We start from the raw sequence: 23,091 nt of genomic DNA, 5'->3' as shown, positions 1-23,091 counted from the left end.
TAACTGGTAGATGAGCTTCCTAGGGGGCAACCCGTCGCTAGGGTAACCCAATAAGCACTGTCCCTGGTTAACAGCCCGAGAACCCCATGTGTGCCAGGGTGCTGATCTGTCGCCCAGACAAACAGAAGCTCTGAACTCTCTGGCCTTTTACAGCGTTTCATGCTTCAGTCGGGTAATGAGCTGAATACCAACAACATTTTTTTGAGTGACTAAATGTCTACATGGTAATTGTGAAACATAAATTCACAATTAAATATAAAATATAAAGTGAAACAATTACAAAACATAGAGGAAAAAGTTATGAATTTAAAATGTAAAAGAATCATATAGCTATCCTATGTGTTGTAGGTTAAGGTTATGTCCCAGAGTAAAAACGACATTTTGTGTGAACTGTGCTAATGGTAAGAGCTGAGATGCTAGTGCAACCCTTTTTTTGTGGCAGCAAAGTTTTATCCAGCAATTGTTTTAATGTCATGTTTTCCGTCATTAATATCCTACCATGAATACATTTTTAGGAGAGGATGAAGTATAAAAAGTTGTTCTCTTCAGTTAAAAGTCACTGTAAAAATGCTTGAAATTAAATTTGGTATAATAAGCAGCTTGATAAAAAATATAAACAACAGCATAATTATCAGTGTATAAAAAGTCTAAACATGAAAACATCCTGTGTGAAAGTTAGCTATGATATGCAAGATTTGTATCAAATACTTATAAAGGCTCTAATAAATTATATGACACTAAAAAATGAACAGTATCTTCAGCCTGATGATGATGGGTCAATGGTTTTCAAGTTCCAGAACACTCTCAAATGAACAAGTGCACTTAAAGAGTGAAACCAAAAATGGCAAAACAGAAACAGAATATAAACAAAGTAGGACTAAACTAATCACACGACTAAACGTGACAGATATGTCAAAGCGCTAAGGGCACAAATGAAACTTAGCGAAAAATTACGTCACCTTAATAAAATGTTACTGACATTCGGGGGGGGGGGGGTGCGGTGGCAAGTTAGCTTCCTTGCTAACTGTGCTACTGAAGCTATTTGTGCCATAACGTTAGCCTGGTAGCATGAAACTGACTATCTTGCAGAACAGCCATTAGCGCCTAATATCGTTGTCATCTGTGTTGCCTTACCTACGTCCTGAACCCAAGAGATCAGAGAAAGGCTCCAAACCGAATCAATATATACACTATAGAGTAGACTGAAAAACAAGATGGATTAAAAGAAGAGAGCGAGAGCAGTGTTCAGTGACTGTGGAGGTCTTCGCCAGGTGCGTCCATGTCTGTTTACCAGGCAGCATTCTGGGACAGGAGCGTCACTCCCCCAGCACGCATGCGCGTCGCTGCCGGCCTGCCTGTCATCGCACACTGCCTCTTACTTTCACCGAATTGGAATCGATCTCGTTTTTTCATTCATGCTTATGAGACACAGAAATAACGTGTTCAAGTCTCGCAATAAGGAGAAGGAATCACGATACATTCGGTAGCAAATGAAACAGGTGGATCTTGTGTGATCTTCCCTCGCCCGGCCAGCGTGGTCAGATGTGGAGGCGGGGCGCCGTTCTGGCTCTCTGTTGTTCTCACGCGAGAGACGCAATAAAGTTTTGCCGAAACTTCACAGCGCGTAGAGCAGCTAGCTGCAGTGGGACGGATGGGCACTATAACTGATGGTAAGATTTTTGTCGCTAACGATTATTTAAGTTTTTTTTATTTATTCCAATTATCAGTTCATCGTGTTTAGGTAAATCACAACAAAAGCTGTTCCAGTCTGTACGAATTAAGTGAAGAAGTGGGTGCTGGGTCACTAAAAACTGAAATATTTCTAGCTAGGCGATAAGGGAAGGTAATAGAATTTAGCTAGCTCGGTAACGAAGTAAACGCACTAAATGGTCTGAAACACTGTGGCTAGTTAACGCGTCTTACTCCAGTCTCCTCTGTATTCTTTAATTTCTTAAATTATGTGAATACGTTGGTTAATTTAATCTTATCTTCTAGTAGGGTACTAAAGCGCAGGCATAATAGCTAGCTTGCTAACCCCAGGTGGGCTTGCTAAGGTCACAAAAGCAAGACAACGTAGCATAACGACTAGCCGGGCAACTGTTTCACTAGCTAATGAAGGTAAACCTCTGAATTCAGACATATAATTGTGATTACAAAATTTGAAGATATTTATAAATTACAAAATGTCGGTCGTGAGCGAGATCAGAGCCTTGTTGATATGCCGTCACATTGATGCCAGATATAACAGATTTAACTCTTGTACTCTTCTATTAATGCTTGTTTCTGGAAACTGCCAACTCGTCTTTGGTTGATTAATACTACAGCTTCTAAGTCTGAATAATAATAATTACATATTTAAAAACATGCACAACAATTTTTAAATGGCAGGTTAACGTAATGTAAAAATCAGACCAAGATGATAAGTTACTTCAAAGTAATTTCTGTCTTTTAATGTGACACAAGCGCAGAATTCTGTAACAAGAATATTAACAAATTATGTGGTTGCATGAGTGTGAACCCTCTCATTGGGCCTCTATGCCTCTCCTTGTAAGGTATCAGTCAGGCGAGGGGTGCAAAACCATTTACAAGGTATTCGATAGACCATGGAACACAGCAATGACAGACAGGATCCAAAAGTTCCAAACACTAAAAGGGCATCTGCTAAATGCTGAAGAGAAACTTCATCTTTCAAGACGACCATTACCCAGAGGACTCTCTCACATCAAGAGATCTACGTTTTGTAATGGACCGGGCAGAGTCAAAGTCTAAATTCAGTTGAAGATGTGTGGGATGCGTTTTTATATCTGGGATGACCTGAAGAGGGCTCTGTCCCAGAGATGCCCTCAGAAGCTGACAGATTTGGAGCGTTTTTGCAAGGCCGAGTGACTGTATGCCTACTAATAATACGTATCAGTACTTGGTACTACTCGTACTTGAATGCTCTCTTATAGGTCACCCTTCAAGAGTAGCTGTAGTTTCCATTTAGTTTTCCTTTTATAAATATTATTGTCATGCAGGCTGAGTAACATGCAGATTGGCTTAGCTGAACTGAAACCCTGTAAAGAATTAAGTGCTTTGGTATTAACTTTTTTTGTATATGAACTTGTATATGAAGCATTGATTTAATAATAAGATACCATGGATGTTCCTCTCCAGATGAGGTCATACGGAAACGTCTCCTTATCGATGGCGATGGAGCTGGAGACGACCGGCGTATTAACCTGCTCCTGAAGAGCTTCACCAAGTGGTGTCACTCTAGTGTGACTCCAGATGAAGGGTAATTTCCCATCTGGGAGACATTGGCTTTATGATGCATCTTTCTAAGCCAGCTAGCTGTAAACCTAATGTGAAAGTACCTAGAGCACTATGACATCCTATAAATGATTCGATTTTAGCTTTTCATATGGGGAAATGAATTTTATTGTACCAAAATAAGTGCCGGTAACAACCGCATACTCAGAAAACACATCCACACTTGGAACACGTTTTAACACTATTCAAACACAGATGACACATTTTTCAGCAGTAGACTTCCAAAAGTCATCACAGAATCCTCAGCCTTTTTTTTTCTGTATATATAAATGTTATGAGCCTGTGCTCACAGATAGTGCCTTCTTTCAGCTTCACCCAGTACCAGAGGATGTTGGGCAGTCTGGCACAGTGCGAATTCTCTATGGGGAAGACTTTGCTGGTGCACGACATGAACCTGAAAGAAATGGAAAACTATGAAAAAATTTACACAGACATAGGTAAGGTGAACCAACGTTTCTTTTGAATGTTTCCTCAGCATTGCTGGGTGTCTTTGCCATGACTTTGAGACGTGTGCATGTGTTGGTAATACGTCAACATGGCGCGTCTTTTCCTTTCATGCAGAGCAAAGCATATCAGCTGCACACGAGAAAATAGCAGAGTGCAAGAAAGAGATCCAGAGGGCCAAGAGGATACGGAAGAACCGACAAGGTCTGGTGGCTCCAGACAGCAGAATCTGGCTAAATGGACACTGGCACTTCTTAAAATGACCAGTATTTCTAACAAAATTACAGTTAGATTCATAATTCAATGTATATTCTTTGTCTAATTGTCTTGATTTTAGAATATGATGCACTTGCAAAGGTAATCCAGCAACACCCGGACAGGCATGAAACAATGAAGTAAGTACAAGTTTCATTTTGTTCAACAAAAATTTTAAGAGATATTAAAACCAAAACTGCACAGCCTCCATCGGTTGCATGCCGGTCAGGTTGTGTGTTCTCTGAACCATGTGAAAATATTTGGCTGTGTGTGGGTACCGCAGTCCTCTCTTGTGTGTGGGGACCGCAGTCCTCTCTTGTGTGTGGGTACCGCAGTCCTCTCTTGTGTGTGGGTACCGCAGTCCTCTCTTGTGTGTGGGTACCGCAGTCCTCTCTTGTGTGTGGGTACCGCAGTCCTCTCTTGTGTGTGGGGACCGCAGTCCTCTCTTGTGTGTGGGGACCGCAGTCCTCTCTTGTGTGTGGGGACCGCAGTCCTCTCTTGTGTGTGGGGACCGCAGTCCTCTCTTGTGTGTGGGTACCGCAGTCCTCTTGTTGTTGTGACTGGTCTGACTACTCTCTGTTATCACAGGCAGCTCCGAGCACTGGACAAAGAACTGCAGCAGATGTCTCAAATCAAGGAGAATGTTGAAGACAAGGTAGTGCCCCCATCCTGACACACACACACACACACACACACACACACACACACACACACACCCTTAAGACATGGCCTGTTCTCACACTTTTTTTTTTTTTTTTTCTTTTAGCTGGAGCTGCGCAAGAAACAGTTCCACGTGCTCCTAAGCACCATCCAGGAGCTTCAGCAGACCTTGGAGAGTAAGCCAACATGTTCTCATTCCTGCCACATGAGTCAGCCTAAGAGTGATTTGATGTGACCTGCTTGTAACCTTATCTGATGTGTAAAATTGTTTACAAGAATAGTTTTCATGAAATGATTTCATGTCTTTCATGTATTGTTTGTTTTTCAGTCATCTGAATTTGTTTTCTTGTTTGGCAGATGATGAAAAGTTGGAAAACGATGATGCAAGTCAAGAGAGCCCAATGGAAAATGGAGACTAGTCTCTCATTAAAGGTTCTGTGGGGTTTTTTCTTTGTCTGTTGTGGTGTTTCCATGAGCCCGAAAAACATTGCATCTTTGCGATTCTGTATTTTAATAATTGTTTACATATGTGGAAATAAAAGTCATGTTTTAGTAATTCTTTGGTTTATTGCATTGCTTAACTCAAGCTATGACCTCACCACATGGTGGCAGTGTGTACTGTACTTCAGAAGCAATAGATGGCACTGCTGTCTTGCACTACAGCTCACTGTTGTACTCTGTACTGAGGCTCCGAATATGTCTGCATCTGTCAAATATTTTCTGGACAAAATCTTTTGTGAGGGCATTTTTAGAAGAGCGCTCTTGTGTGATAAAGTAAGCATTCTGACAGCTATGCTACATGTTTTTCTTTTAGAAAAACCTGGTCATAGGCCTGTGTATGCTTGGGGGTGAGGGAGGATTGCTCACAGTCTGAAACCTAAGCTGCTGTTCACCGCCCTTAACTGGTTAAGCCACAGAACCAAAATCTATAGCCTTCACCTGTTGCATTTCTTAAGGATATGCAAAGATAATGAAATGCATGTTATGAACCCGGTGTACACTATCCTCATTCACACATCACATAGGTTATACCAGCACGGCACTAAAGAACAAGGCAGGCCCATCCCTCACTGAGCTGTGTGTGTGGAGGGACAGGCCGGGTGGGGGATGCCGCTAGTCCACAGTCCTAACGGATCCTGTGGCTGCCGGTAGTGCAGATCGGATATGACGGGACCTTTCCCAGTGCTAGTAGATGTACAGTTTGACATCTAAATTCAGATGCTCTACTTGGAAGAACCATGAGAGTGCTCACCAAATGATTTTCTTATCGGAACTGACAATTTGTTTCTCTGAAGTACATTTTCTTTTTAGACAAGGCAAGCCTACGAATGTGAACATTTGATATTACACATTCACGCAGTTCAGAAGGACAAGGTTTGTGTGAAGCAGCATGGGTTTTTACAGCAGTTTCTACTGAATCTGCTTTGATGGGACCCATCACTTTTGTAAAGCTGATTTTAGAACCTGGGACAACGTATGAGAGGTCTGCTTCACATGCCAGTTCTCTGCCTCAGTTTGGCCTTTGCTCTCCCTGGACGGCCATGACTGAAACGGATCTGTATTTTTGCATGGAGTCTCTTAGCTGCGTGGAAGCCAGGATCTGCGTCAGTAGTATTTCAGCCTCATGCCTTTACTGTCCCGGCCATCTGGACCTGCAGAGTTATGGATGAGCAACGGCCCTGCGGTCAGAGTGTGTATGTGAGCATTCCAACATGGAGATTCAAAAGCCCCGGAGGGTGGGGGTTAGGGAGTATCTCCGTTATCAATTTTTAAAACGTATGTGAGAATCTCCCCCTATATTGAGTGTACCATGAGATTCTTTAGGTCATATGTACTTTTGATGTCCTCTCACACCCAGGCTTATTCAGGTTATCAGTTGTCGGACATTTGGAAGAGGAGTTAAGATACTAGGCACACTTTAGCAAATATGTCTACATAAAGTCAGTCAATTTGGTTTATATAATGCTTTTTACAACACATGTTGCAAAGCAGTTTCACAAACTCATGGATCCAAACCCCCAGTGAGCAAGTCAGGGCTGACAGTGGCAAGGAAAAACTCCATAGTTGGGGATTAGGAAGAAACCTTGGAAGGACAGAGACTTAAAAGAGAACATTTGTTATTGGTTGTTGTATTAAAGTGTTTTTGCAGGAAGTGACTCAGAGTGAGAGTCTTTCTTTGGCCATTCAAAGTCTCCGTAGTTAAATGACACTGAACACGATGCAGCTGGAGTGATCTGATCACACCCTGAACATGAGGCAGCTGGAGTGATCTGATCACACCCTGAGCATGAGGCAGCTGGAGTGATCTGATCACACCCTGAGCATGAGGCAGCTGGAGTGATCTGATCACACCCTGAGCATGAGGCAGCTGGAGTGATCTGATCACACCCTGAGCATGAGGCAGCTGGAGTGATCTGATCACACCCTGAACATGAGGCAGCTGGAGTGATCTGATCACACCCTGAACGTGATGCAGCTGGAGTGATCTCATCATGGAGGTCTTTTGTCCTCTGACCTCACCATACAGATGAAAAATTGTGAATCCCCTTGAAATCATCAGAATTTCACAAAATTTGATATGGTACTCATTTGAGTAACACAGACCAGTCACAGACAGACAGTCTAACTCCTTTAGAATAATGATTCTTTGAAAGCATATTTTAACAAGTAATTCAAATAATCTCTCACTAGAAATGTGTTGCCTTCTGTATTGTAATTCCCTTTTTAAACTTGTAGACAGGTGTTCCCAGAAATGTAAATATAGCTTTGACCTCCTCTGGCTGTAGAAAAACAAATAAACAATAATAAAACACTCATAAATAAGATCAAAGAGTTGATGTTTGTCACAACTGCAGCTGCCTGTGACACAGTGTGAATCACACAACATTACTGTAGACAACAGCACCGTGCCTGCCTTAAATTGGCCACAGTGACAGCTACAGCTTATCCGCCTGCTGCCATCTTATTACGGCAGAAAGACTGTGGACTTAAATGCTACAAGGAACATGAGAATTCACACAGTGTTCGCAGCTCACGTCCCATGAATAACCAAATATAGGCCCAGCAGTCAGCCATGCTGTTTCTAATTAGCTCCCTGTTTTAAACTGATGAGTACCTCCAAATCTTCGCTGTTCCACTGGGAGACAGAGAGCACCTCTCAGGGTTGCACAGAAGGGGACACACTGCTCCCATGACTCACAGGCTCAGTAGGTAGACACAGAGCAGTTTGTCTCTCCAAGTCTAAAAACAAACCTTTTCCAAAAGAGCTGCCTTGTTCCACGTTCTCCTAGACTTGCGTTCGGATTTAATGTCGTAATGTCAAGACTTCCCGTGACAACAGGCCAAGCGGGCGAAGAATGTCACAAGGTGGGAAAAACTAGCCAAACAAAGAAGCCCGAAGAGCAGCAACAGCAAACATGTCCGCCAGGCTGCAGCGCTCTCAGACTACACGTCCTCCTCCTCTGTCAGCAGAGATCGTTGTCTTCTCCGCTACCTCGAGCAATGACAGGTGGACATTCCTGAGCAGCAACGACAGTGCTGACCGCTTCACAGCTAGACAGAGAAATAGTACAATAAGCATTTAGGAACCACATCACCTATTACACATGAAAGAGGAGCGACTGAAGGCTGTGATGGGTGAAGCCGCGACACATGCCTGCAGGAGTCTTGATCTGGGGGGGCAGCCGTCACCCAGACACATGCCTGCAGGAGTCTTGATCTGGGGGGGCAGCCATCACCCGGACTCGGGCCCTCAGGCACGTCCACATGAATTTGTCTGGAGGTCAGAACCATTGTAGATCCACTCGCTTTATTTTTCACTCTTGCTCTCCATCTCTGAGAGAGAGACAGAGGGCCCATGCAGCCTGCTGTGACAGCTCTCCCTCTCCCACACCCACGTTACTATAGTAACAACAACGAGATGAGCTGGACAGAGTTGGGTCGGCCTGCCGTCTCAGGGACTTCAGGCCTTCTGCATGCAGAGTTGGACCAGAGTGGACCACACTCAAGGCCATGAGGCCATACAAGGCCACACTGTCCACACACATCTGATCCATCACCTGAACTGTGATTCACTAGGATGCAAACAAAACAATGGGGGATGTTAAGCACATGCAGAGCTTTGATCCTATTATTATAGCCACGGTTTAAAACATACAGCTGACTTGAGTAACAGAGGCAGTGGTGCATACTGAAGTTGTAACACTGACTGTTTAGTGACACAGGAACATTAAATACCAGGCCCATCTCAGGCTGGCTACAGGAGGAAGATAAGGATAAATGATAGATTCTAATATGCTTTTAGTGTTGTTCTTAAACCACTTAGACTTGTTCAGTTGTACTAAACTGGTACTAAAACTTAGTACTGTTGGTCACACTGTGTGTGGCCTTATGTCTGTGACTGTGGAGAGTCTGGAGCTGTATTCCAGTACAAAGATTATCAGACCCCACGCCAACTGACATGAGCAAATACATGAACAACGTGAACAAGAAAAAACTTCACATAATGCCAGAGTGAAGACCTGTCTGTGGCCTGATACCTGTCTGGGGTCTGATACCTGTCTGGGGTTTGATACCTGTCTGGGGTCTGATACCTGTCTGGGGTCTGATTCATGTCCTAGATCTGATATCTGTCCGAGGTCTGATACCTGTCTAAGGTCTTATATATGTTTCAGGTGTGATACCTGTCTGGGGTCTAATATTTGTGTGGGGTGCTGGTGTTGACTTTCGCTGGGGAGGTGCAATATTTTGTCTTTGTACTTATTGCAGGTGTGAGGGTACAGATATACAGAGAGATATACAAAGATATATATAGTAGAAATATTGAGAGATACAGATAGATACAGAGATATATAGATATACATATAGAGATATGTCTCTAATACAGAGAAAACTGATAATTACATATGATGAAATGCTTTTAAATCAATTTAATTCAAGGTAAAAAAAACTGTATTTATAGTGCTACATTAAGAATTTTATACTTTTTAGTGCTCAAACAAAGTAAAGATGCATTCCTGACTCTATCAGGTCACATACAGGGTCTTTATTGGATTCACTCAAAATGAGCAAAGTGACCACTGGCAAATACATGAACAAAACTCTTTCACATTAGAATCTGTCAGACAAAAGAGCAAGCACACTTGTCATTATTTAAACTAACTTTTCCAAACATCACACTCTGTATTTATTCTATTCGTAAGCATGCTAATAGAGATTCTTTTTTCTTTTTGACATTGATAACAAAAAACAGCAATGACAGTGATGTGTTGGAATAAGACAAAAGAACAAAGAGCACATTGAGTCAAGGAGCAGAGAGAGTCTGGCAGAAGGTCAGAGGTCAAGGTTGACAAGTCAGGATGACATACTATTGCCCAAACAGATGTAATACGAATGCATGCCACACCGTACAGCTCAGTATGAACAGAACTCTCATGCATGCTATAATGTATGATTTAAAACATGACTCTAAAACATCTCGTTTTTCCCCCAGCACACAGAAAGTATCAGTTACCTCAGTGCCAAAACACACCTTACTGAATTGGGGTGAAAAACGTTCTTATAACACTATTAAATACATGTATTTAATTTTCAATGTACAAATGCTTAAATAAATATCAATTATATAATACACAAAACAATACATTTTTGACCAATTTGTGTATATTTAAACTAGGGATGTCCCGATCCAGCTTTTTGAACTTCCGATCCGATACCGATATTTATTTGCACTTCCGATCCGATACCGATATCGGCCGATACCGATACCGGCCTATCCGAGCATGTATTAAAGTTTAAAGTTATTTAGCCAACTTACTTTGTTGTCAAACTCATGTTGAAAAGCGTTTTACTCTTGATAACAAGTAGCCAGCTGAATTAGGTGTGTTTGAATAATACACAATGGTTGGTAAGGAGAAACTGACCTGTTTATTTAGCAATTAATAAACTCAAAATAGACAAAATATTAAATAACAAACAGAAATAGCATCAGTAAACCAAGGATTAAAAAGCCACAAGTGCAAATAATATTGTAAATTATATTAAAAAAAAAACACACAACCTGAGTGGAAAATAGTCTATTATTAACATTAACATCCATCAGTGCTCTTGAACAAGTGTAAACCAAAGCTAAAAAAAAATCCGTGCACATATCGTAAACTAATTAAAAGCAAAATGCCTTCTACTCCACACTTTGCTGCTCCATCCCCATCTATACACTCCCTTCAATTCAAACGTTTCTGCCAGTGTTAGTTGTGTAGGACCTTTCTTCTTGTCTTCGGTTTTCATTAGAAACTCGTCATGTTGTTTATGGTGGTATTTCGCTAAATGCTTGATTAGATTGGTGGTATTAAAAGTTCTTACAGCTTTACCACAACGCTTGACTTTACTGTGGCATATGTTGCACTCTACCTCTTCGTCTTTGTCATCCTTTAAGGTAAAATAATCCCACACAACTGACCGATAACTTCAAATTTACACGGCGGTCCGAGATGCCACGGAGCTAAATTGGGGCAGAAACTATGCTCGTGTGCTGAAGGTGTGCTGGAAAATGCGGACCGGATTTTACTCTCACTAGCAAAAACTGGAATGGATTATCTAAATGGGTGCGCTGGAAAACCCGGACTTAAAAAAAAAACTGGATCGGGAGTCTGGATCGGCATTTTCTCGTGTCTGCCGATCCGATACCGATACGCATTTTTTGCTAATATCGGCGGCCGATCCAATCCAAATATCGGATCGGGACAACCCTAATTTAAACCTCACAAACAGGTACATGAATAACTTCAACAGCATGCAGCTAGACAACACAACACCTGAAACTTGAAGTTGAAGATTAAATAGAATAAAATTTTGATTGCAGAAGTACACATTACCAGCTCTCCTGAGGCATAGAGCAGTTTGATCTTTGCCCTTAAAATGATTGGCTTATGTTATTAGGTCATGTGACTGGAAGAGACTGTGGTGTTTATTCAGTAGGAGGTGGGACCACTGGAGGTGTAAGTTCCAACCTGGCTGTACTCTGATTGGCTAAGGTCTCCTGTACCAATGAAGCCTCCTGCTTGTTGATCAAAGTTGCCCTGGTGGTAGGACTGCTGCTTGAAGGCAGTGGCCTGTTTTTCTTGAGTGAGTGTTGGGTAACGTGTTGTACGTCCCTTGTGCCATCCAGTCTCTTTAAACACAAACCAGATGTTACCTGCCCAGAGAACAAAGTTGAGGTAGCCAAACACCTAGAAATCCAACAACAGCAAAAGTCATAATGAATATAAAAACTTTGTCATAAATAAACACTTATTAGTGCTTATTTTTAAGATAATTTAAAAAAAGATTTGAAAGATATTTTTATAAAGATGAAAAGAAAACGAATTGATACCACAGAAGTGTTGAGGCTGGACCAGATGGGCCTGTACACTGAACTGCATTTGGTTGTCTGGACCTTGCAGGCAGACATGAGCAACACGACCACGTCTGGGTCCGTGGCCACTTTTACATCCGAGAGGCCTTTTGCCCAAGCAGACGAACTGACCAGCCACATGAAGGAGAAGACCACCGTGACCACAAAGTCCTACACAAACAAGGTCAGAGACATAAAACTGCATTTTGTCCGAGTGACATTTGCTCGCTGCCTGACCACAGTCGTCCATTGTACTACAAGTTCTATCTTTTATATTGATGGTATTGCTGACCTTTCAAACTTGTCAGTAGTCTGTAATTATTTTTGTCAAGACCCAGTTGCAGGTCAGATGTTTTGTTTTACATTGTAATATCATAGACTGACAGCTGGTAGAACCTGCTCATTATTCACCTTATCATTATTTTGTACATGTGATTTTTACTTGTACATGTATAAACTAATGACAGTACATGTTATAGTAACTGAATTAATAAAAAAAGAGAAGGATCTCGGCGCAAAGAGAGATGGATGGACCCTGAGGTTTGTCAGAATCACATTCACTTTGGGTCTCCTTGTTTGGATTTTGGGAGGTTATTGTTCAAGTAAACATCTAAATGAAAAAGGTCATTTTCAAATGGGTTAGAATTTTTACATTTTCTCCAGCCACATACTAACCTAAAATATTAAGTGCCCTGTTTTTATTTTTATGCAGTAGACATAAAATATTAGCTGCATATACCATTAATAAAGGTCAAAAACTATGATAGCCTGAACAGAGGTCAACACAAAAAAGCCTATTCTTCATATCTTAGTCTTTTCTCCACATGGGTGAATCTGACATGCAGAATTCGGTGAGAAAAAGCTACTTGCTGCTTACGATGAGAGGGCCACGGTTGTTCTCACGGTATGCATTCTGAAAGAAGATGTAGACGACGGTAGCGACCAGTGAATAGAGGAAGGCTAGGACTGCGATGGTGACAAAGAACTCTGAGGAGGACGAGAAATCTCCATCCAGGTGAAGGCGCTCCTGCCTCTGGCCTTCACATGTAGGCACATCAAAGAACACCTCCCTCAACCTGTGACAGGTGAGTGAGGGGTGAGTCTGGGCTCAAGTCTGGGTACTATAGCACTGATGTCCATAGGAGGGACTAGGATCAAAAACTCAGAGTCAGAGGGTCATCGGTGGTAAGCAGGAAACACAGATAACAGGATGGTTTGGAGGAAAATATCCAGTGACTATCAAATCTCATTAACAATAGAAGGAAAAGGGAAAAGGCAGAGTTGTGATATATCAGTAAAAAGCAATTACTGACAAGCACAGAAAAGAAAAAAATTGCAACTGGTGTTTACCCCAAACAGATTAAGTGAAATGCAGTGCATTCTCTAAACAGTGTGACAGAGACATTCTCTGCTGTTTTGATGCGAATCAATGACTATGAGGCAAAGGTGCAGAATTTGAGCATTTATTTAGTAAATCTACATCTGTACATCTTTAATCAAATAGAATTATAGCCCTTTCTTTACATAGTCTCCCCGTTTCAGGTGACCATATGTAATTGGAGAAATCAACATTTTCCTAAAAGAAACTGCTATGTTTAGTACTGAGGTATAGTATATAGTATAGGTATACTGTGCTTTGCACATCAAATATCCACCTAAATTTGCAAACCATTCCTTGCAGAGACCCTGACTGAAGATGAAGCTTAAATATAGGCTAAGTCTATCCGTCCTACTGTATTTGTCCATACAGGATACTGGTGATGACTCATTGAAGATGATTGAAAATTGATGACATCAGGTTAGACTCTTGATACTGACTGGTACAAGCATTCAGCTTGTGCCTGAGAACCGGAAGCTGTGATAAGAATAGAGACCCTAACTTTAGCCCTAACCTTAACTAGCATCAAACTCATCTGTCTACCCTACAGTGGTGTTGCTCGTGGACATGAGGGTAATTTTGGCCCACAGGGGCATCTCATTCTGGCTCATATGCCTGTGACGTTGGAGATTCTCACTTATGAAAGCGAAGAGATCTGAAGAGATTGCTTCAAAGCCTACACCAGCTAAGAACCCTGACATATCTTGTGCCTTTGTGTGTGTATGCACTTCACTGTGGACACATGGAAAATGTTTCATTTTTACAAGCAGGAATTATGTCAAAGAACAACCTCTGCAGACACTAACCAAGAATGCAAAGAGTGTGCTGATATTAATTCTTAAACATCTCTTTTTGTAAACCCCAACCCAATTAAAACTGAACTAACCCCAATGCATTTACATTGCATTTATTTTGTAGTTGCTCAAGCCTGGTACATCCATGCTGATTCAGGTTAAATCTCAGCAATCACAGGTTAGTTGCTCTGGGGACTGTTTTAACCCATTTTGGAAGTTTGGAGCCTTATTTGTATATGTTCTGCTTGTATTATCTCTGGGACTGGGTCTGTGTCTGTGTTTTGTGATGACACCAAAATGGGAGAAAGTCAAGACATGTGTTATTGTGCTGAATAGATGTCTTCCTGGAGATAAGGTCTGCTTTTCATACCACTGCAAAGGTCCTTCACAGGACTCCCATTTAGACTAGATGTTGACCTCAACACAGCTGGCTTTCAATTAAATTCCTCTAAAGCTTTTCTCTCACAAATCCAGATGCATGTTCAGAATTTTTTAACAGTAGCTGTTCTAAAACAATAAACCTCTTTAAATTTAGCAAACAGTGACGTTAAGTAGTTTATATATGAAGAGTTTGGCTATTGAGTCAGGACAGTATCCGATTGTCCTCTGCACACTGACGTTAGAGAATACAAGGCAGTGTGAATGTATCATAAGGTCAGTGTGAGGGGACAGTAAGCCTTGGCTAAAGATTATGCGCCTTCATTCAGTTAGTTCAGTTAGCGTTCCGTGGCCATCTCTGCAACAATCAGTGCTGTTCAACTGGAATAGAAAGACAGATTAACAGCTTATACTTCCATGAGAGGAAAAATTATTTTCATTCAGATACATGCATGCTATACAAGTGTTTCTAACTTGATCCTTTAAAGATGTTCTTGGATATTTCAAGCCTTGAAATCTCTTCAGATTCATCAGTTACCAAGTTACCACATTTACCACAACTGCCTGAAGATGTTTGGAGTGCATACACAAAATACCTAAATATCCAAAATATAGAGCAGTAGAGAGATGTAAGGGGAGAGAGAAAGAAAAAAGATGGAGAGAAAGGGTAAGAGATTGGAGGGGGTGAGAGAAAGAAAGTGTGAGATCAGAGAGAAAAGGGTCAGTATGGCAAATGCAATGAAAGTTGTGTGTGTGTGCGTGTGTGTGCATGTGTGTGTGTGCGTGTGAATGTGTGTGTGTGTGTGTGTGTGTGTGTATGTGTGTTCATGCGTGTGTGTGTGCGCACGTGTGTGTGTACGTGTGTGTGTGTGTGAGCATGTGTATGTGTGCGTGTGTGTCAATCAATCAATCAATCAAATTTTATTTATATAGCGCTTTTTACAACAGTTGTTGTCACAAAGCAGCTTTACAAGTGCCGAGTCCTAGCCCCCAGTGAGCAAGCCAAAGGCGACACATGACTGTGTGTGTGTGTATGTTCGTGCGTGTGTGTGTGCGCGTGTGTGTGTTTGTGTGTGTGTGTGTGTGTGTGTGTGTGTGTGTGTGTGTGTGTGTGTGTGTGTGTGTGTGTGTGTGTGAGCACTGCCACCTTACCTGAATGGGTATGAGAAGTTGATGCTGATGCTCAGATTGCTGTCGGTCTTGTTGACACAGTCCACACTAACCCGCAGCTGCCCCGAGTAGCCTCCACATGTCGCAAAGGCAAAGATGGCAAAAAGCTGGAAAGACACGCACCAGAACACATGCTGGTTCACTCCGCACATGAATCAACTGCCTAACACATTCATTACAGGCTTTACATTCTTTAAGTTGGTTTCACAAGCAAATTCATAATTTCTAGTATTCTACTGTTTTGCATCAGCCTCAGGAAAATCACACAGATGGCATTTCTACCATGATTATTCATCACATGACATTCAGATCTCACTTGGAATAGAACATGGCTGAGCATGGCAGTCCAACCAGTGTTGGGGCACCTACCCTCCAATACATAAACACTAAACTAAATTGGCATGGTTGAAAATCATTTAATTGTCAGGTTAAGCTTTAAACACTGTCAAGGCCATTAGCTATAAGACTGGCCTCCCTTTGACTGTTTGTACTTGGCCATTCCCACTCATGCCAAGTCAGTGTGTTTCTCTCAGTATGGTCAGGGTAAGAGTTAGCGATACAGTTATGTTTAGTTATGGTTACAGTCTCATGAGCTGTGGTCTGACCATCTCAAACAACAATTCATTTCAAACAATAAAACCTGTAATGCGTGATACCACATCTGAAGATTTGTTAAAGCTTACCTATGCATTCACCCTCTTCCTCTACTCATTCACCCTCTTCCTCTACTCATTTACCCTCTACCTCCACTCATTCACCCTCTTCCCCTACTCATTCACCCTCTTCCTCTACACATTCACCCTCTTCCTCTACTCATTCACCCTCTTCCCCTACTTATTCACCCTCTTCCTCTACTCATTTACCCTCTTCCTCTACACATTCACCCTCATCCTCTACGCATTCACCCTCTTCCTCTATTCATTCACCCTCTTCCTCTATTCATTCACCCTCTTCCTCTATTCATTCACCCTCTTCCTCTACTCATTCACCCTCTTCCCCTACTCATTCACCCTCTTCCCCTACACATTCACTCTCTTCCTCTACTCATTCATCCTCTTCCCCTACTCATTCACCCTCTTCCCCTACTCATTCACCCTCTTCCTCTACTCATTCACCCTCTTCCCCTACTCATTCACCCTCATCATCTACACATTCACTCTCTTACCCTACACCAGTGGTTCTCAAACTTTTTCTATCATTCCCCACCTCAGAAGAAGGGGAAATTCCAAACCCAACGAACGGGTAGCGCACGTATTCATTAAAAATTTATTAAAGGGCCGAATCTGTTCTGCAGACATTTTAAGCATCCGGGGCTTATGCAAAACGAACAGGCATTAAAACGACAGGCTTAAAAAGGTTCATTTCTTCCAATTGCTTGCGCCCCACCTGCAATACCGATGCACCCCACTAGTGGGGCGCGCCCCACACTTTGAGAAACGGTGCCCTACGCATTCACCCTCTTCCTCTACTTATTCACCCTCTTCCCTTACTCATTCCCCCTCATCCTCTACACATTCACTCTCTTACCCTACGCATTCACCCTCTTCCTCTACTCATTCACCCTCTTCCCCTACACATTCACTCTCTTCCTCTACTCATTCACTCTCTTCCTCTCCTCATTCACCCTCTTCCCTTACTCATTTACCCTCATCCTCTACGCATTCATCCTCTTCATCTACTCATTCACCCTCCTCCTCTACTCATTCATTCTTTCTTCCTCACTGCATCCCTCTACTTTCCTTGACCATATCTTGCTGTTTTACATCAATCTCTCCTTGGGTTGCTTTCCCACCTTCTGTTCTGTTTCCTTCGTTTAGCCCTGGGCTCTGGAGAGAGAGCTAGCTTCGATAAGCTGAGAGCATAAGCACAGCCAGACCTGCAGTGACTGTCCTGGAACACATTATCAGAGCGATGCGCCGAGAGTGCTCACCTTCTGAGAGCTAGTACTGTTAGCTCAGCCCAGGTACCATGCATATCGAGCTGGCAGTAATACAGTGAAAATGTGAAAAAATCAGAGATAAGTGCATATTGGCACAATTCTGGAGGTTCCTAAGTATTTATTATACATTTTGAAGTAAATTGAACGTTGGGGTCTGTGGGGGTTATGTTACGTTATGTTGCAGTGAAGGAAAATAACATTCAAAAACCTTGTCTCATACAAGTGTGTGCCATTCAAACATCTGTTTCTCATACAGGTGTGTATGTGTGTGCGCGCGCATTTGTGTGTGTGTGTGTGTGCACATGAGAATCACTTGCCTCATGCAGGTGTCTGTGTGTGTTATTCAAACATGTTTTTCTTGTTTTGTCTAAGAAGATAGCCTGTTTCATTAGGTTTTCTACCCAACAACAATCTGTTGTTATTGTTGTCATTATTATTGTTATTATAAATAATTGTTATTGTTGTTATAATCAGATTGTTGTCAATCTGATTATATTTAATTAAACAATCTGAGACTGAACACTTCCCATCTTTTGATTACCTCACACTAAAATTGTGTGTCTCTACACTAGTTAGCTTTGGGTCTGAACACTAGTTAGCTATGGGCCTGAGCGCTAGTTAGCTATGGGCCTGAGCACTAGTTACCAATGGGCCCAAGCACTAGTTAGCTATAGGTCTGAGTACTACTTAGCGTTCATAATGATCCAGTTCCCGTGATCCCAATCATGTTCCCGTGATCAGCAGTTTCACCTTCCCTTCAGGAGAGGAGCAGCTCTGATTGGTTCTAGCAACCATATTAAAACATCACAGAATATACATGTTGCATGATTGTCCACTTATCTGATTGGCTAAGAAGAAAATGAGAAATTCCAATGAAATTCCACTTAGTGCTAAATACTGTAAAGACACACACAGGGTCCGTCAGCTGGGGCTACCGCCATTCAAGTCAGCAAAATGAGGACAGGAAGGATGACTGCATCACTCGCTTATTCACACAAACACCAACATTCCCAGTGCCATATAGACATACAGAGACAAACTGTAGAACTGTTGAAGCTAAAGGGTTCAAAGGGCAAACGAAAGGCTCCACTTTCTTAGAATTGAACCAGACTTTCCCCTTTATTTTTAAAGTACCCAAATAAGAGAAAGGACCAGTTCAAATTAGTCTGCTTTATTAAGAAACGTTGGCTGAACTGGTCAAAGAAAAGTCTTGTATATATACATTACCTCTTCAAATTGAAAACTCTTAAGTCCAACTTAGACAAGAATTTTAACTTCCTAAAACAGATATTTTCAGATATTTACACTTTTAAAATAAAACTTATAATCTTGACAAATAAAATAAAATCACAAGCCCCAATAGAACAGTTATTTTTAAAAATTGAAATAGGTGACATACCATGTAAGGTATTAACAAATGTATATCAAATTCTTAAATCAATGGAGTCACATAGCTGCCTGCATATTAAGATATGTGGGAAGCAGAACTACAGTCTGAGATCTCAATAGAAAAATGGAAAGATATTTGGTCTGATTGTCATTTAACTACTTGTTCTAATAATTGAAAGATATTTGGTCTGATTGTCATTTAACTACTTGTTCTAATAATTGAAAGATATTTGGTCTGATTGTCATTTAACTACTTGTTCTAATAATTGAAAGATATTTGGTCTGATTGTCATTTAACTACTTGTTCTAATAATTGAAAGATATTTGGTCTGATTGTCATTTAACTACTTGTTCTAATAATTGAAAGATATTTGGTCTGATTGTCATTTAACTACTTGTTCTAATAATTGAAAGATATTTGGTCTGATTGTCATTTAACTACTTGTTCTAATAATTGAAAGATATTTGGTCTGATTGTCATTTAACTACTTGTTCTAATAATTGAAAGATATTTGGTCTGATTGTCATTTAACTACTTGTTCTAATAATTGAAAGATATTTGGTCTGATTGTCATTTAACTACTTGTTCTAATAATTGGAGAGAATTTAAATGGAAGCTAATAGCTAGAAATTTTAGAACGCCTCATATTACTGCAAAGATTACTGCTCAACTTCATCTAGTAATTGCTGGAGGGAATGTGGGGAAACTTTGTCCATACATTCAGGTCTGTGTGTAAAACTGAAGAAGTATTGGGAGGATATCTACGAAGCCCTTCAGTCATTTTTGGTGTTCCTTTTCCTAAAGAAACATTGGTGTCACTGTTGGGAGTTTTCCCCTAGGGTTTTCACAATATGAGCCAGATCTATCTTCTTCAGGTTTGATTTGCAACAGCATTTAAGGGTATAACTGTAAACTGGCTCAAAACCACTGTCCCAACATATGATTCCTGGATATACCATATATGGGTGGTACATTATATGGAAAAATAACATATAGCCTGAGACTACAGAAGTAGACATTTGTTAACCAATGGAGTCCAGCACTGCTGATAATGCTTTGAGATATATAAAAAATGTTTTTTTCTCTTTCTTTTTTTCCTAATCTAACTGAAGTGTATGTGATTGCCAATGTAAATGAGTGCTTAATCATTTGTAAACTTTATAAGCCCTGACTGTAAAATTGTGAATATTACTTGATCCCTAATAAACAATAAGTAAAAAAAAGAGAAAAGAAATCCCAAAACCTAGCAACTACATTTGCTATCTCAGGGCTGTAACGCCAATCTGAAAGCCAACGTGTTTAAAGCCTGACCCTGGAGTCGCGTCTGCTGGATAAGAATACACAGAATGCACATTTGTAATGTTTTTTTATCTTTCCCTAAGACAAACATTTGGGATCAAATAAAAAATTATAAAGTGTAACCTCTGGTCTTGGATCACTCTGATCGGCTCCTGGTCTAATTACAACAGATTTAATAGTCAATGCCATTTGGGGCTCTCTATGATTCTCTGGTTTCATCTCTGAAAGAATTTGGAACTGTTAATGGCTTAGCTGGTGGTATAAGAGTATGCGTGTGTTAATGTAGCTAACTGTAGTGTAGTGCGACTTTGAGACTGAGCTATTTCAACCTGTTGAAATATTTCACCTGATCTATTGTCAGGAGAGTGCACCACACACACATCCGCCTACTGGAACTACACAGTCACACTCCCACCCCTCCGTACAGAGCCCAGGAAAAGAGAAACACAGCAAAAGAAAGTGCGTTTTTACAGACACACGATTGAGCTCCCACGCATCTTAAAATATGTTTTCCTGGAAAACTGTTGATCTGCCACTTACCGGAGCAAATATGACCATACACATTTAAATGCATACAGGTATCCAGCTTCTCAGTGCAGCTCACCCTCCGAGGTCCAAGTCATTTACAGGAAGAAGGACTCCTCTTAAAAGCCCAGCCTGGTCCTTCTTATTTCTCAGCTCTCTGTATCTGTTTCTGTCCCTTGCTCCTACTCTCGAGGTGTACATAAAGATAGACAGAGTGGCGTGGAGAGAAAGAGAAAGAGAGGGAGAGAGAGAGAGAGAGAGAGCGAGCACTCTGGCTGTAACTATGTACCCACTCCCCCTCCTCACCATGCACACGGGTTGGGAAGTCTCTCAGCTTCAGTCCCTCTCTCTCTCTCTCTCTCTCTCTCTCTCTCTCTCTCTCTCTCTCTCTCTCTCTCTTTCACACACTCACACAGAAAGCCAGTACAGGAAGGAAGACCCTCACATATTTGACATGCTCCCTTATGGCAGAAGCAATACTGTACAATAGATGAGCCCAGTCATATTACACAGTCCTGAGGAGACTCAGCAAACCTCATCACTGTAGTTTTTACTACACCACCAAAACCACCAGTGTGACATGAGCTCATGCAAGTCAGCAGGTGCAAATAAACCCTGTAGAAATGTACCAAAGGCTGTATAACTCCTCAATGCAGTCCACGCTTCACTTTAAAATGGATAAATACTGTACATTAATACTTGAACAGTGACAAAATGCTTTACCATATAAAGTCTATAAATGCCAACTATTTTCAGGAAATGTTTATAACAACAACAAAGATACCAACAATAATAACAATAATACTGTCAGGTTGCCCACTCGCTTGACACCTGAGGTCTACACTTCCCAACACACAATCCACCCTGGACTTTTAATCACATTCACCTAAATCTAGTTGCACAAGACTATATAAGGACACTATATGTTGCCACAGTTTACTCCTAAGCCTATCAAGCCTTTTCTAGTGCATTTTTGGGTGCGATTTTGGATGTGAACACTCTTCAGTAAAGTCTGTAATTCTTTCTGCAAGCGTCTGCAAGTGTCTCATCCTTTCTGGTCGCTAACATAATCCTTCACCTACCATGCAGATGACTGACATACAGTGTTTGGAATCTCCAAATCATACATTTTTCTAAATATGTGTCACATAGGGTTAATGAGAGAGAATGTAATTGTGAGGATGGAGCAAAATATTTAATAACGAATATGAATATAACTGAACAAGCCAAACAATACTTATGATGGGAAGACACGCAACTTGAAAGACAGACAACTGAGAACACTAAACACAGGGTTTAAATAAACGAAACAATGCTGGCTAATGAGGAACTAAACTTGAAACTGGATTGAACAGAATCAAAATATTGAGAAAAACCTGGAAGACATGGACATACCAAGTCACGGTGCCCTTGGTAAGCACAATGTTCCAGAGCAATCACGTGGGCTCTCACTTCTGGACGTCCAGGAGAAACGCCCCCAGAGAGACTCATTTCTAGTAAATACTGGTAGGAAACTCTGAGAGGCAACGCACAGACTTGTTTCATCCTGTTCCACCTGTTCACAATGGAAGACCCCTAAAATGTTACCAGCAAGCAAACTCCTGCCCCTCCTGAAACCAGTACGCCCCTCACCACACAGGGCAATAGATTACATGTTACTGATCTTCCTGAGTTACAGGGATTCATTATCTTGCCCATTGTGTGTAGATTCTCATGGAGAGTCAGATTTATCCCAGTGCATGTCAGACTGCGGAAGCCCTATTTTTCCAGGTCTTTAGAGTATTTGGCCTGCTGTATGACATTCTTTCAGATAGGACCACAGTTTACATCCCAGGTGTGGAGTGCCTTTTTTGTACATGTGGGAATAACAGTCAGTCTTACATCAGGAAATCACCCACAGTCAACAGTTTGTGTGATAGGACTAACGAAAAGCTCGGGAAGCCTACCTGAGGTTATTATGGATTGGTCTCGATTGGGCAGAGATTGTGCAGAATTCCCTGACCAGCTGGGCTGCTGACATTTGGTATGCTAGGTTTCCAACCTCCACGGACACCTTGGACGGCTCGTGTATGAGGGATCCTGGCTGTGGATGACTGGATGTGTCGCAGTGAAGAGGTTTGGGTGGAGGATTAAAACAAAATATAAGGCATTTGCACA

General features: G+C 41.4%; 3 protein-coding genes across 7 annotated transcripts in view; 1 reads left to right on the top strand and 2 right to left on the bottom strand.

Moving 5' to 3' along the window:
• The window catches only part of atxn7 (ataxin 7), a 30,136-nt gene extending 28,831 nt beyond the window's left edge, over positions 1–1,305 (bottom strand). For all 4 annotated transcript variants that reach the window (XM_076992208.1, XM_076992217.1, XM_076992224.1 and 1 more), the window contains exon 1: positions 1,135–1,305. The gene's annotated coding sequence lies outside the window, so the exon portion shown is untranslated. The remainder of the gene's footprint in view (positions 1–1,134) is intronic.
• A 55-nt stretch (positions 1,306–1,360) lies between these two features.
• On the top strand, positions 1,361–5,227 carry thoc7 (THO complex 7). Its single transcript, XM_076992342.1, has 8 exons — positions 1,361–1,670; positions 3,157–3,277; positions 3,622–3,749; positions 3,874–3,960; positions 4,094–4,151; positions 4,600–4,666; positions 4,778–4,847; positions 5,029–5,227. The coding sequence occupies exons 1-8, from the start codon at positions 1,652–1,654 to the stop codon at positions 5,088–5,090; spliced, it is 612 nt and encodes a 203-aa protein (XP_076848457.1). The 5' UTR covers positions 1,361–1,651; the 3' UTR covers positions 5,091–5,227.
• A 4,473-nt stretch (positions 5,228–9,700) lies between these two features.
• Positions 9,701–23,091, bottom strand: part of synpra (synaptoporin a) — a 30,703-nt gene continuing 17,312 nt past the window's right edge. The window contains exons 1-5 of one of the 2 annotated variants that reach the window (XM_076992194.1): positions 20,950–21,187; positions 15,764–15,888; positions 12,939–13,137; positions 12,041–12,232; positions 9,701–11,897 (exon numbers count right to left, since the gene is read on the bottom strand). In XM_076992194.1, the coding sequence (XP_076848309.1) occupies positions 11,640–11,897; positions 12,041–12,232; positions 12,939–13,137; positions 15,764–15,888; positions 20,950–20,973 (798 nt within the window). In that variant the 5' untranslated portion in view covers positions 20,974–21,187 and the 3' untranslated portion in view covers positions 9,701–11,639. Of the gene's footprint in view, positions 11,898–12,040; positions 12,233–12,938; positions 13,138–15,763; positions 15,889–20,949; positions 21,188–23,091 lie in introns of those variants that run through there. The other variant, XM_076992182.1, reaches the window with a different exon arrangement.

This window comes from Brachyhypopomus gauderio, chromosome 1 (genome assembly GCF_052324685.1).
Source record: "Brachyhypopomus gauderio isolate BG-103 chromosome 1, BGAUD_0.2, whole genome shotgun sequence".
In the NCBI taxonomy this organism is placed as follows: Eukaryota; Metazoa; Chordata; class Actinopteri; order Gymnotiformes; family Hypopomidae; genus Brachyhypopomus; species Brachyhypopomus gauderio.
The sequence above is the reverse complement of the archived record's forward strand: the minus strand, read 5'-3'. Positions and strand labels throughout refer to the sequence as shown.

What these genes read in the sequence shown, in the direction of transcription:
- thoc7 (XM_076992342.1), top strand. An exon ending in GATACGGAAGAACCGACAAG is followed by an intron (nt 3,961 to 4,093) that starts GTCTGGTGGCTC and finishes TCTTGATTTTAG; the next exon opens with AATATGATGCACTTGCAAAG. An exon ending in GACAGGCATGAAACAATGAA is followed by an intron (nt 4,152 to 4,599) that starts GTAAGTACAAGT and finishes CTGTTATCACAG; the next exon opens with GCAGCTCCGAGCACTGGACA.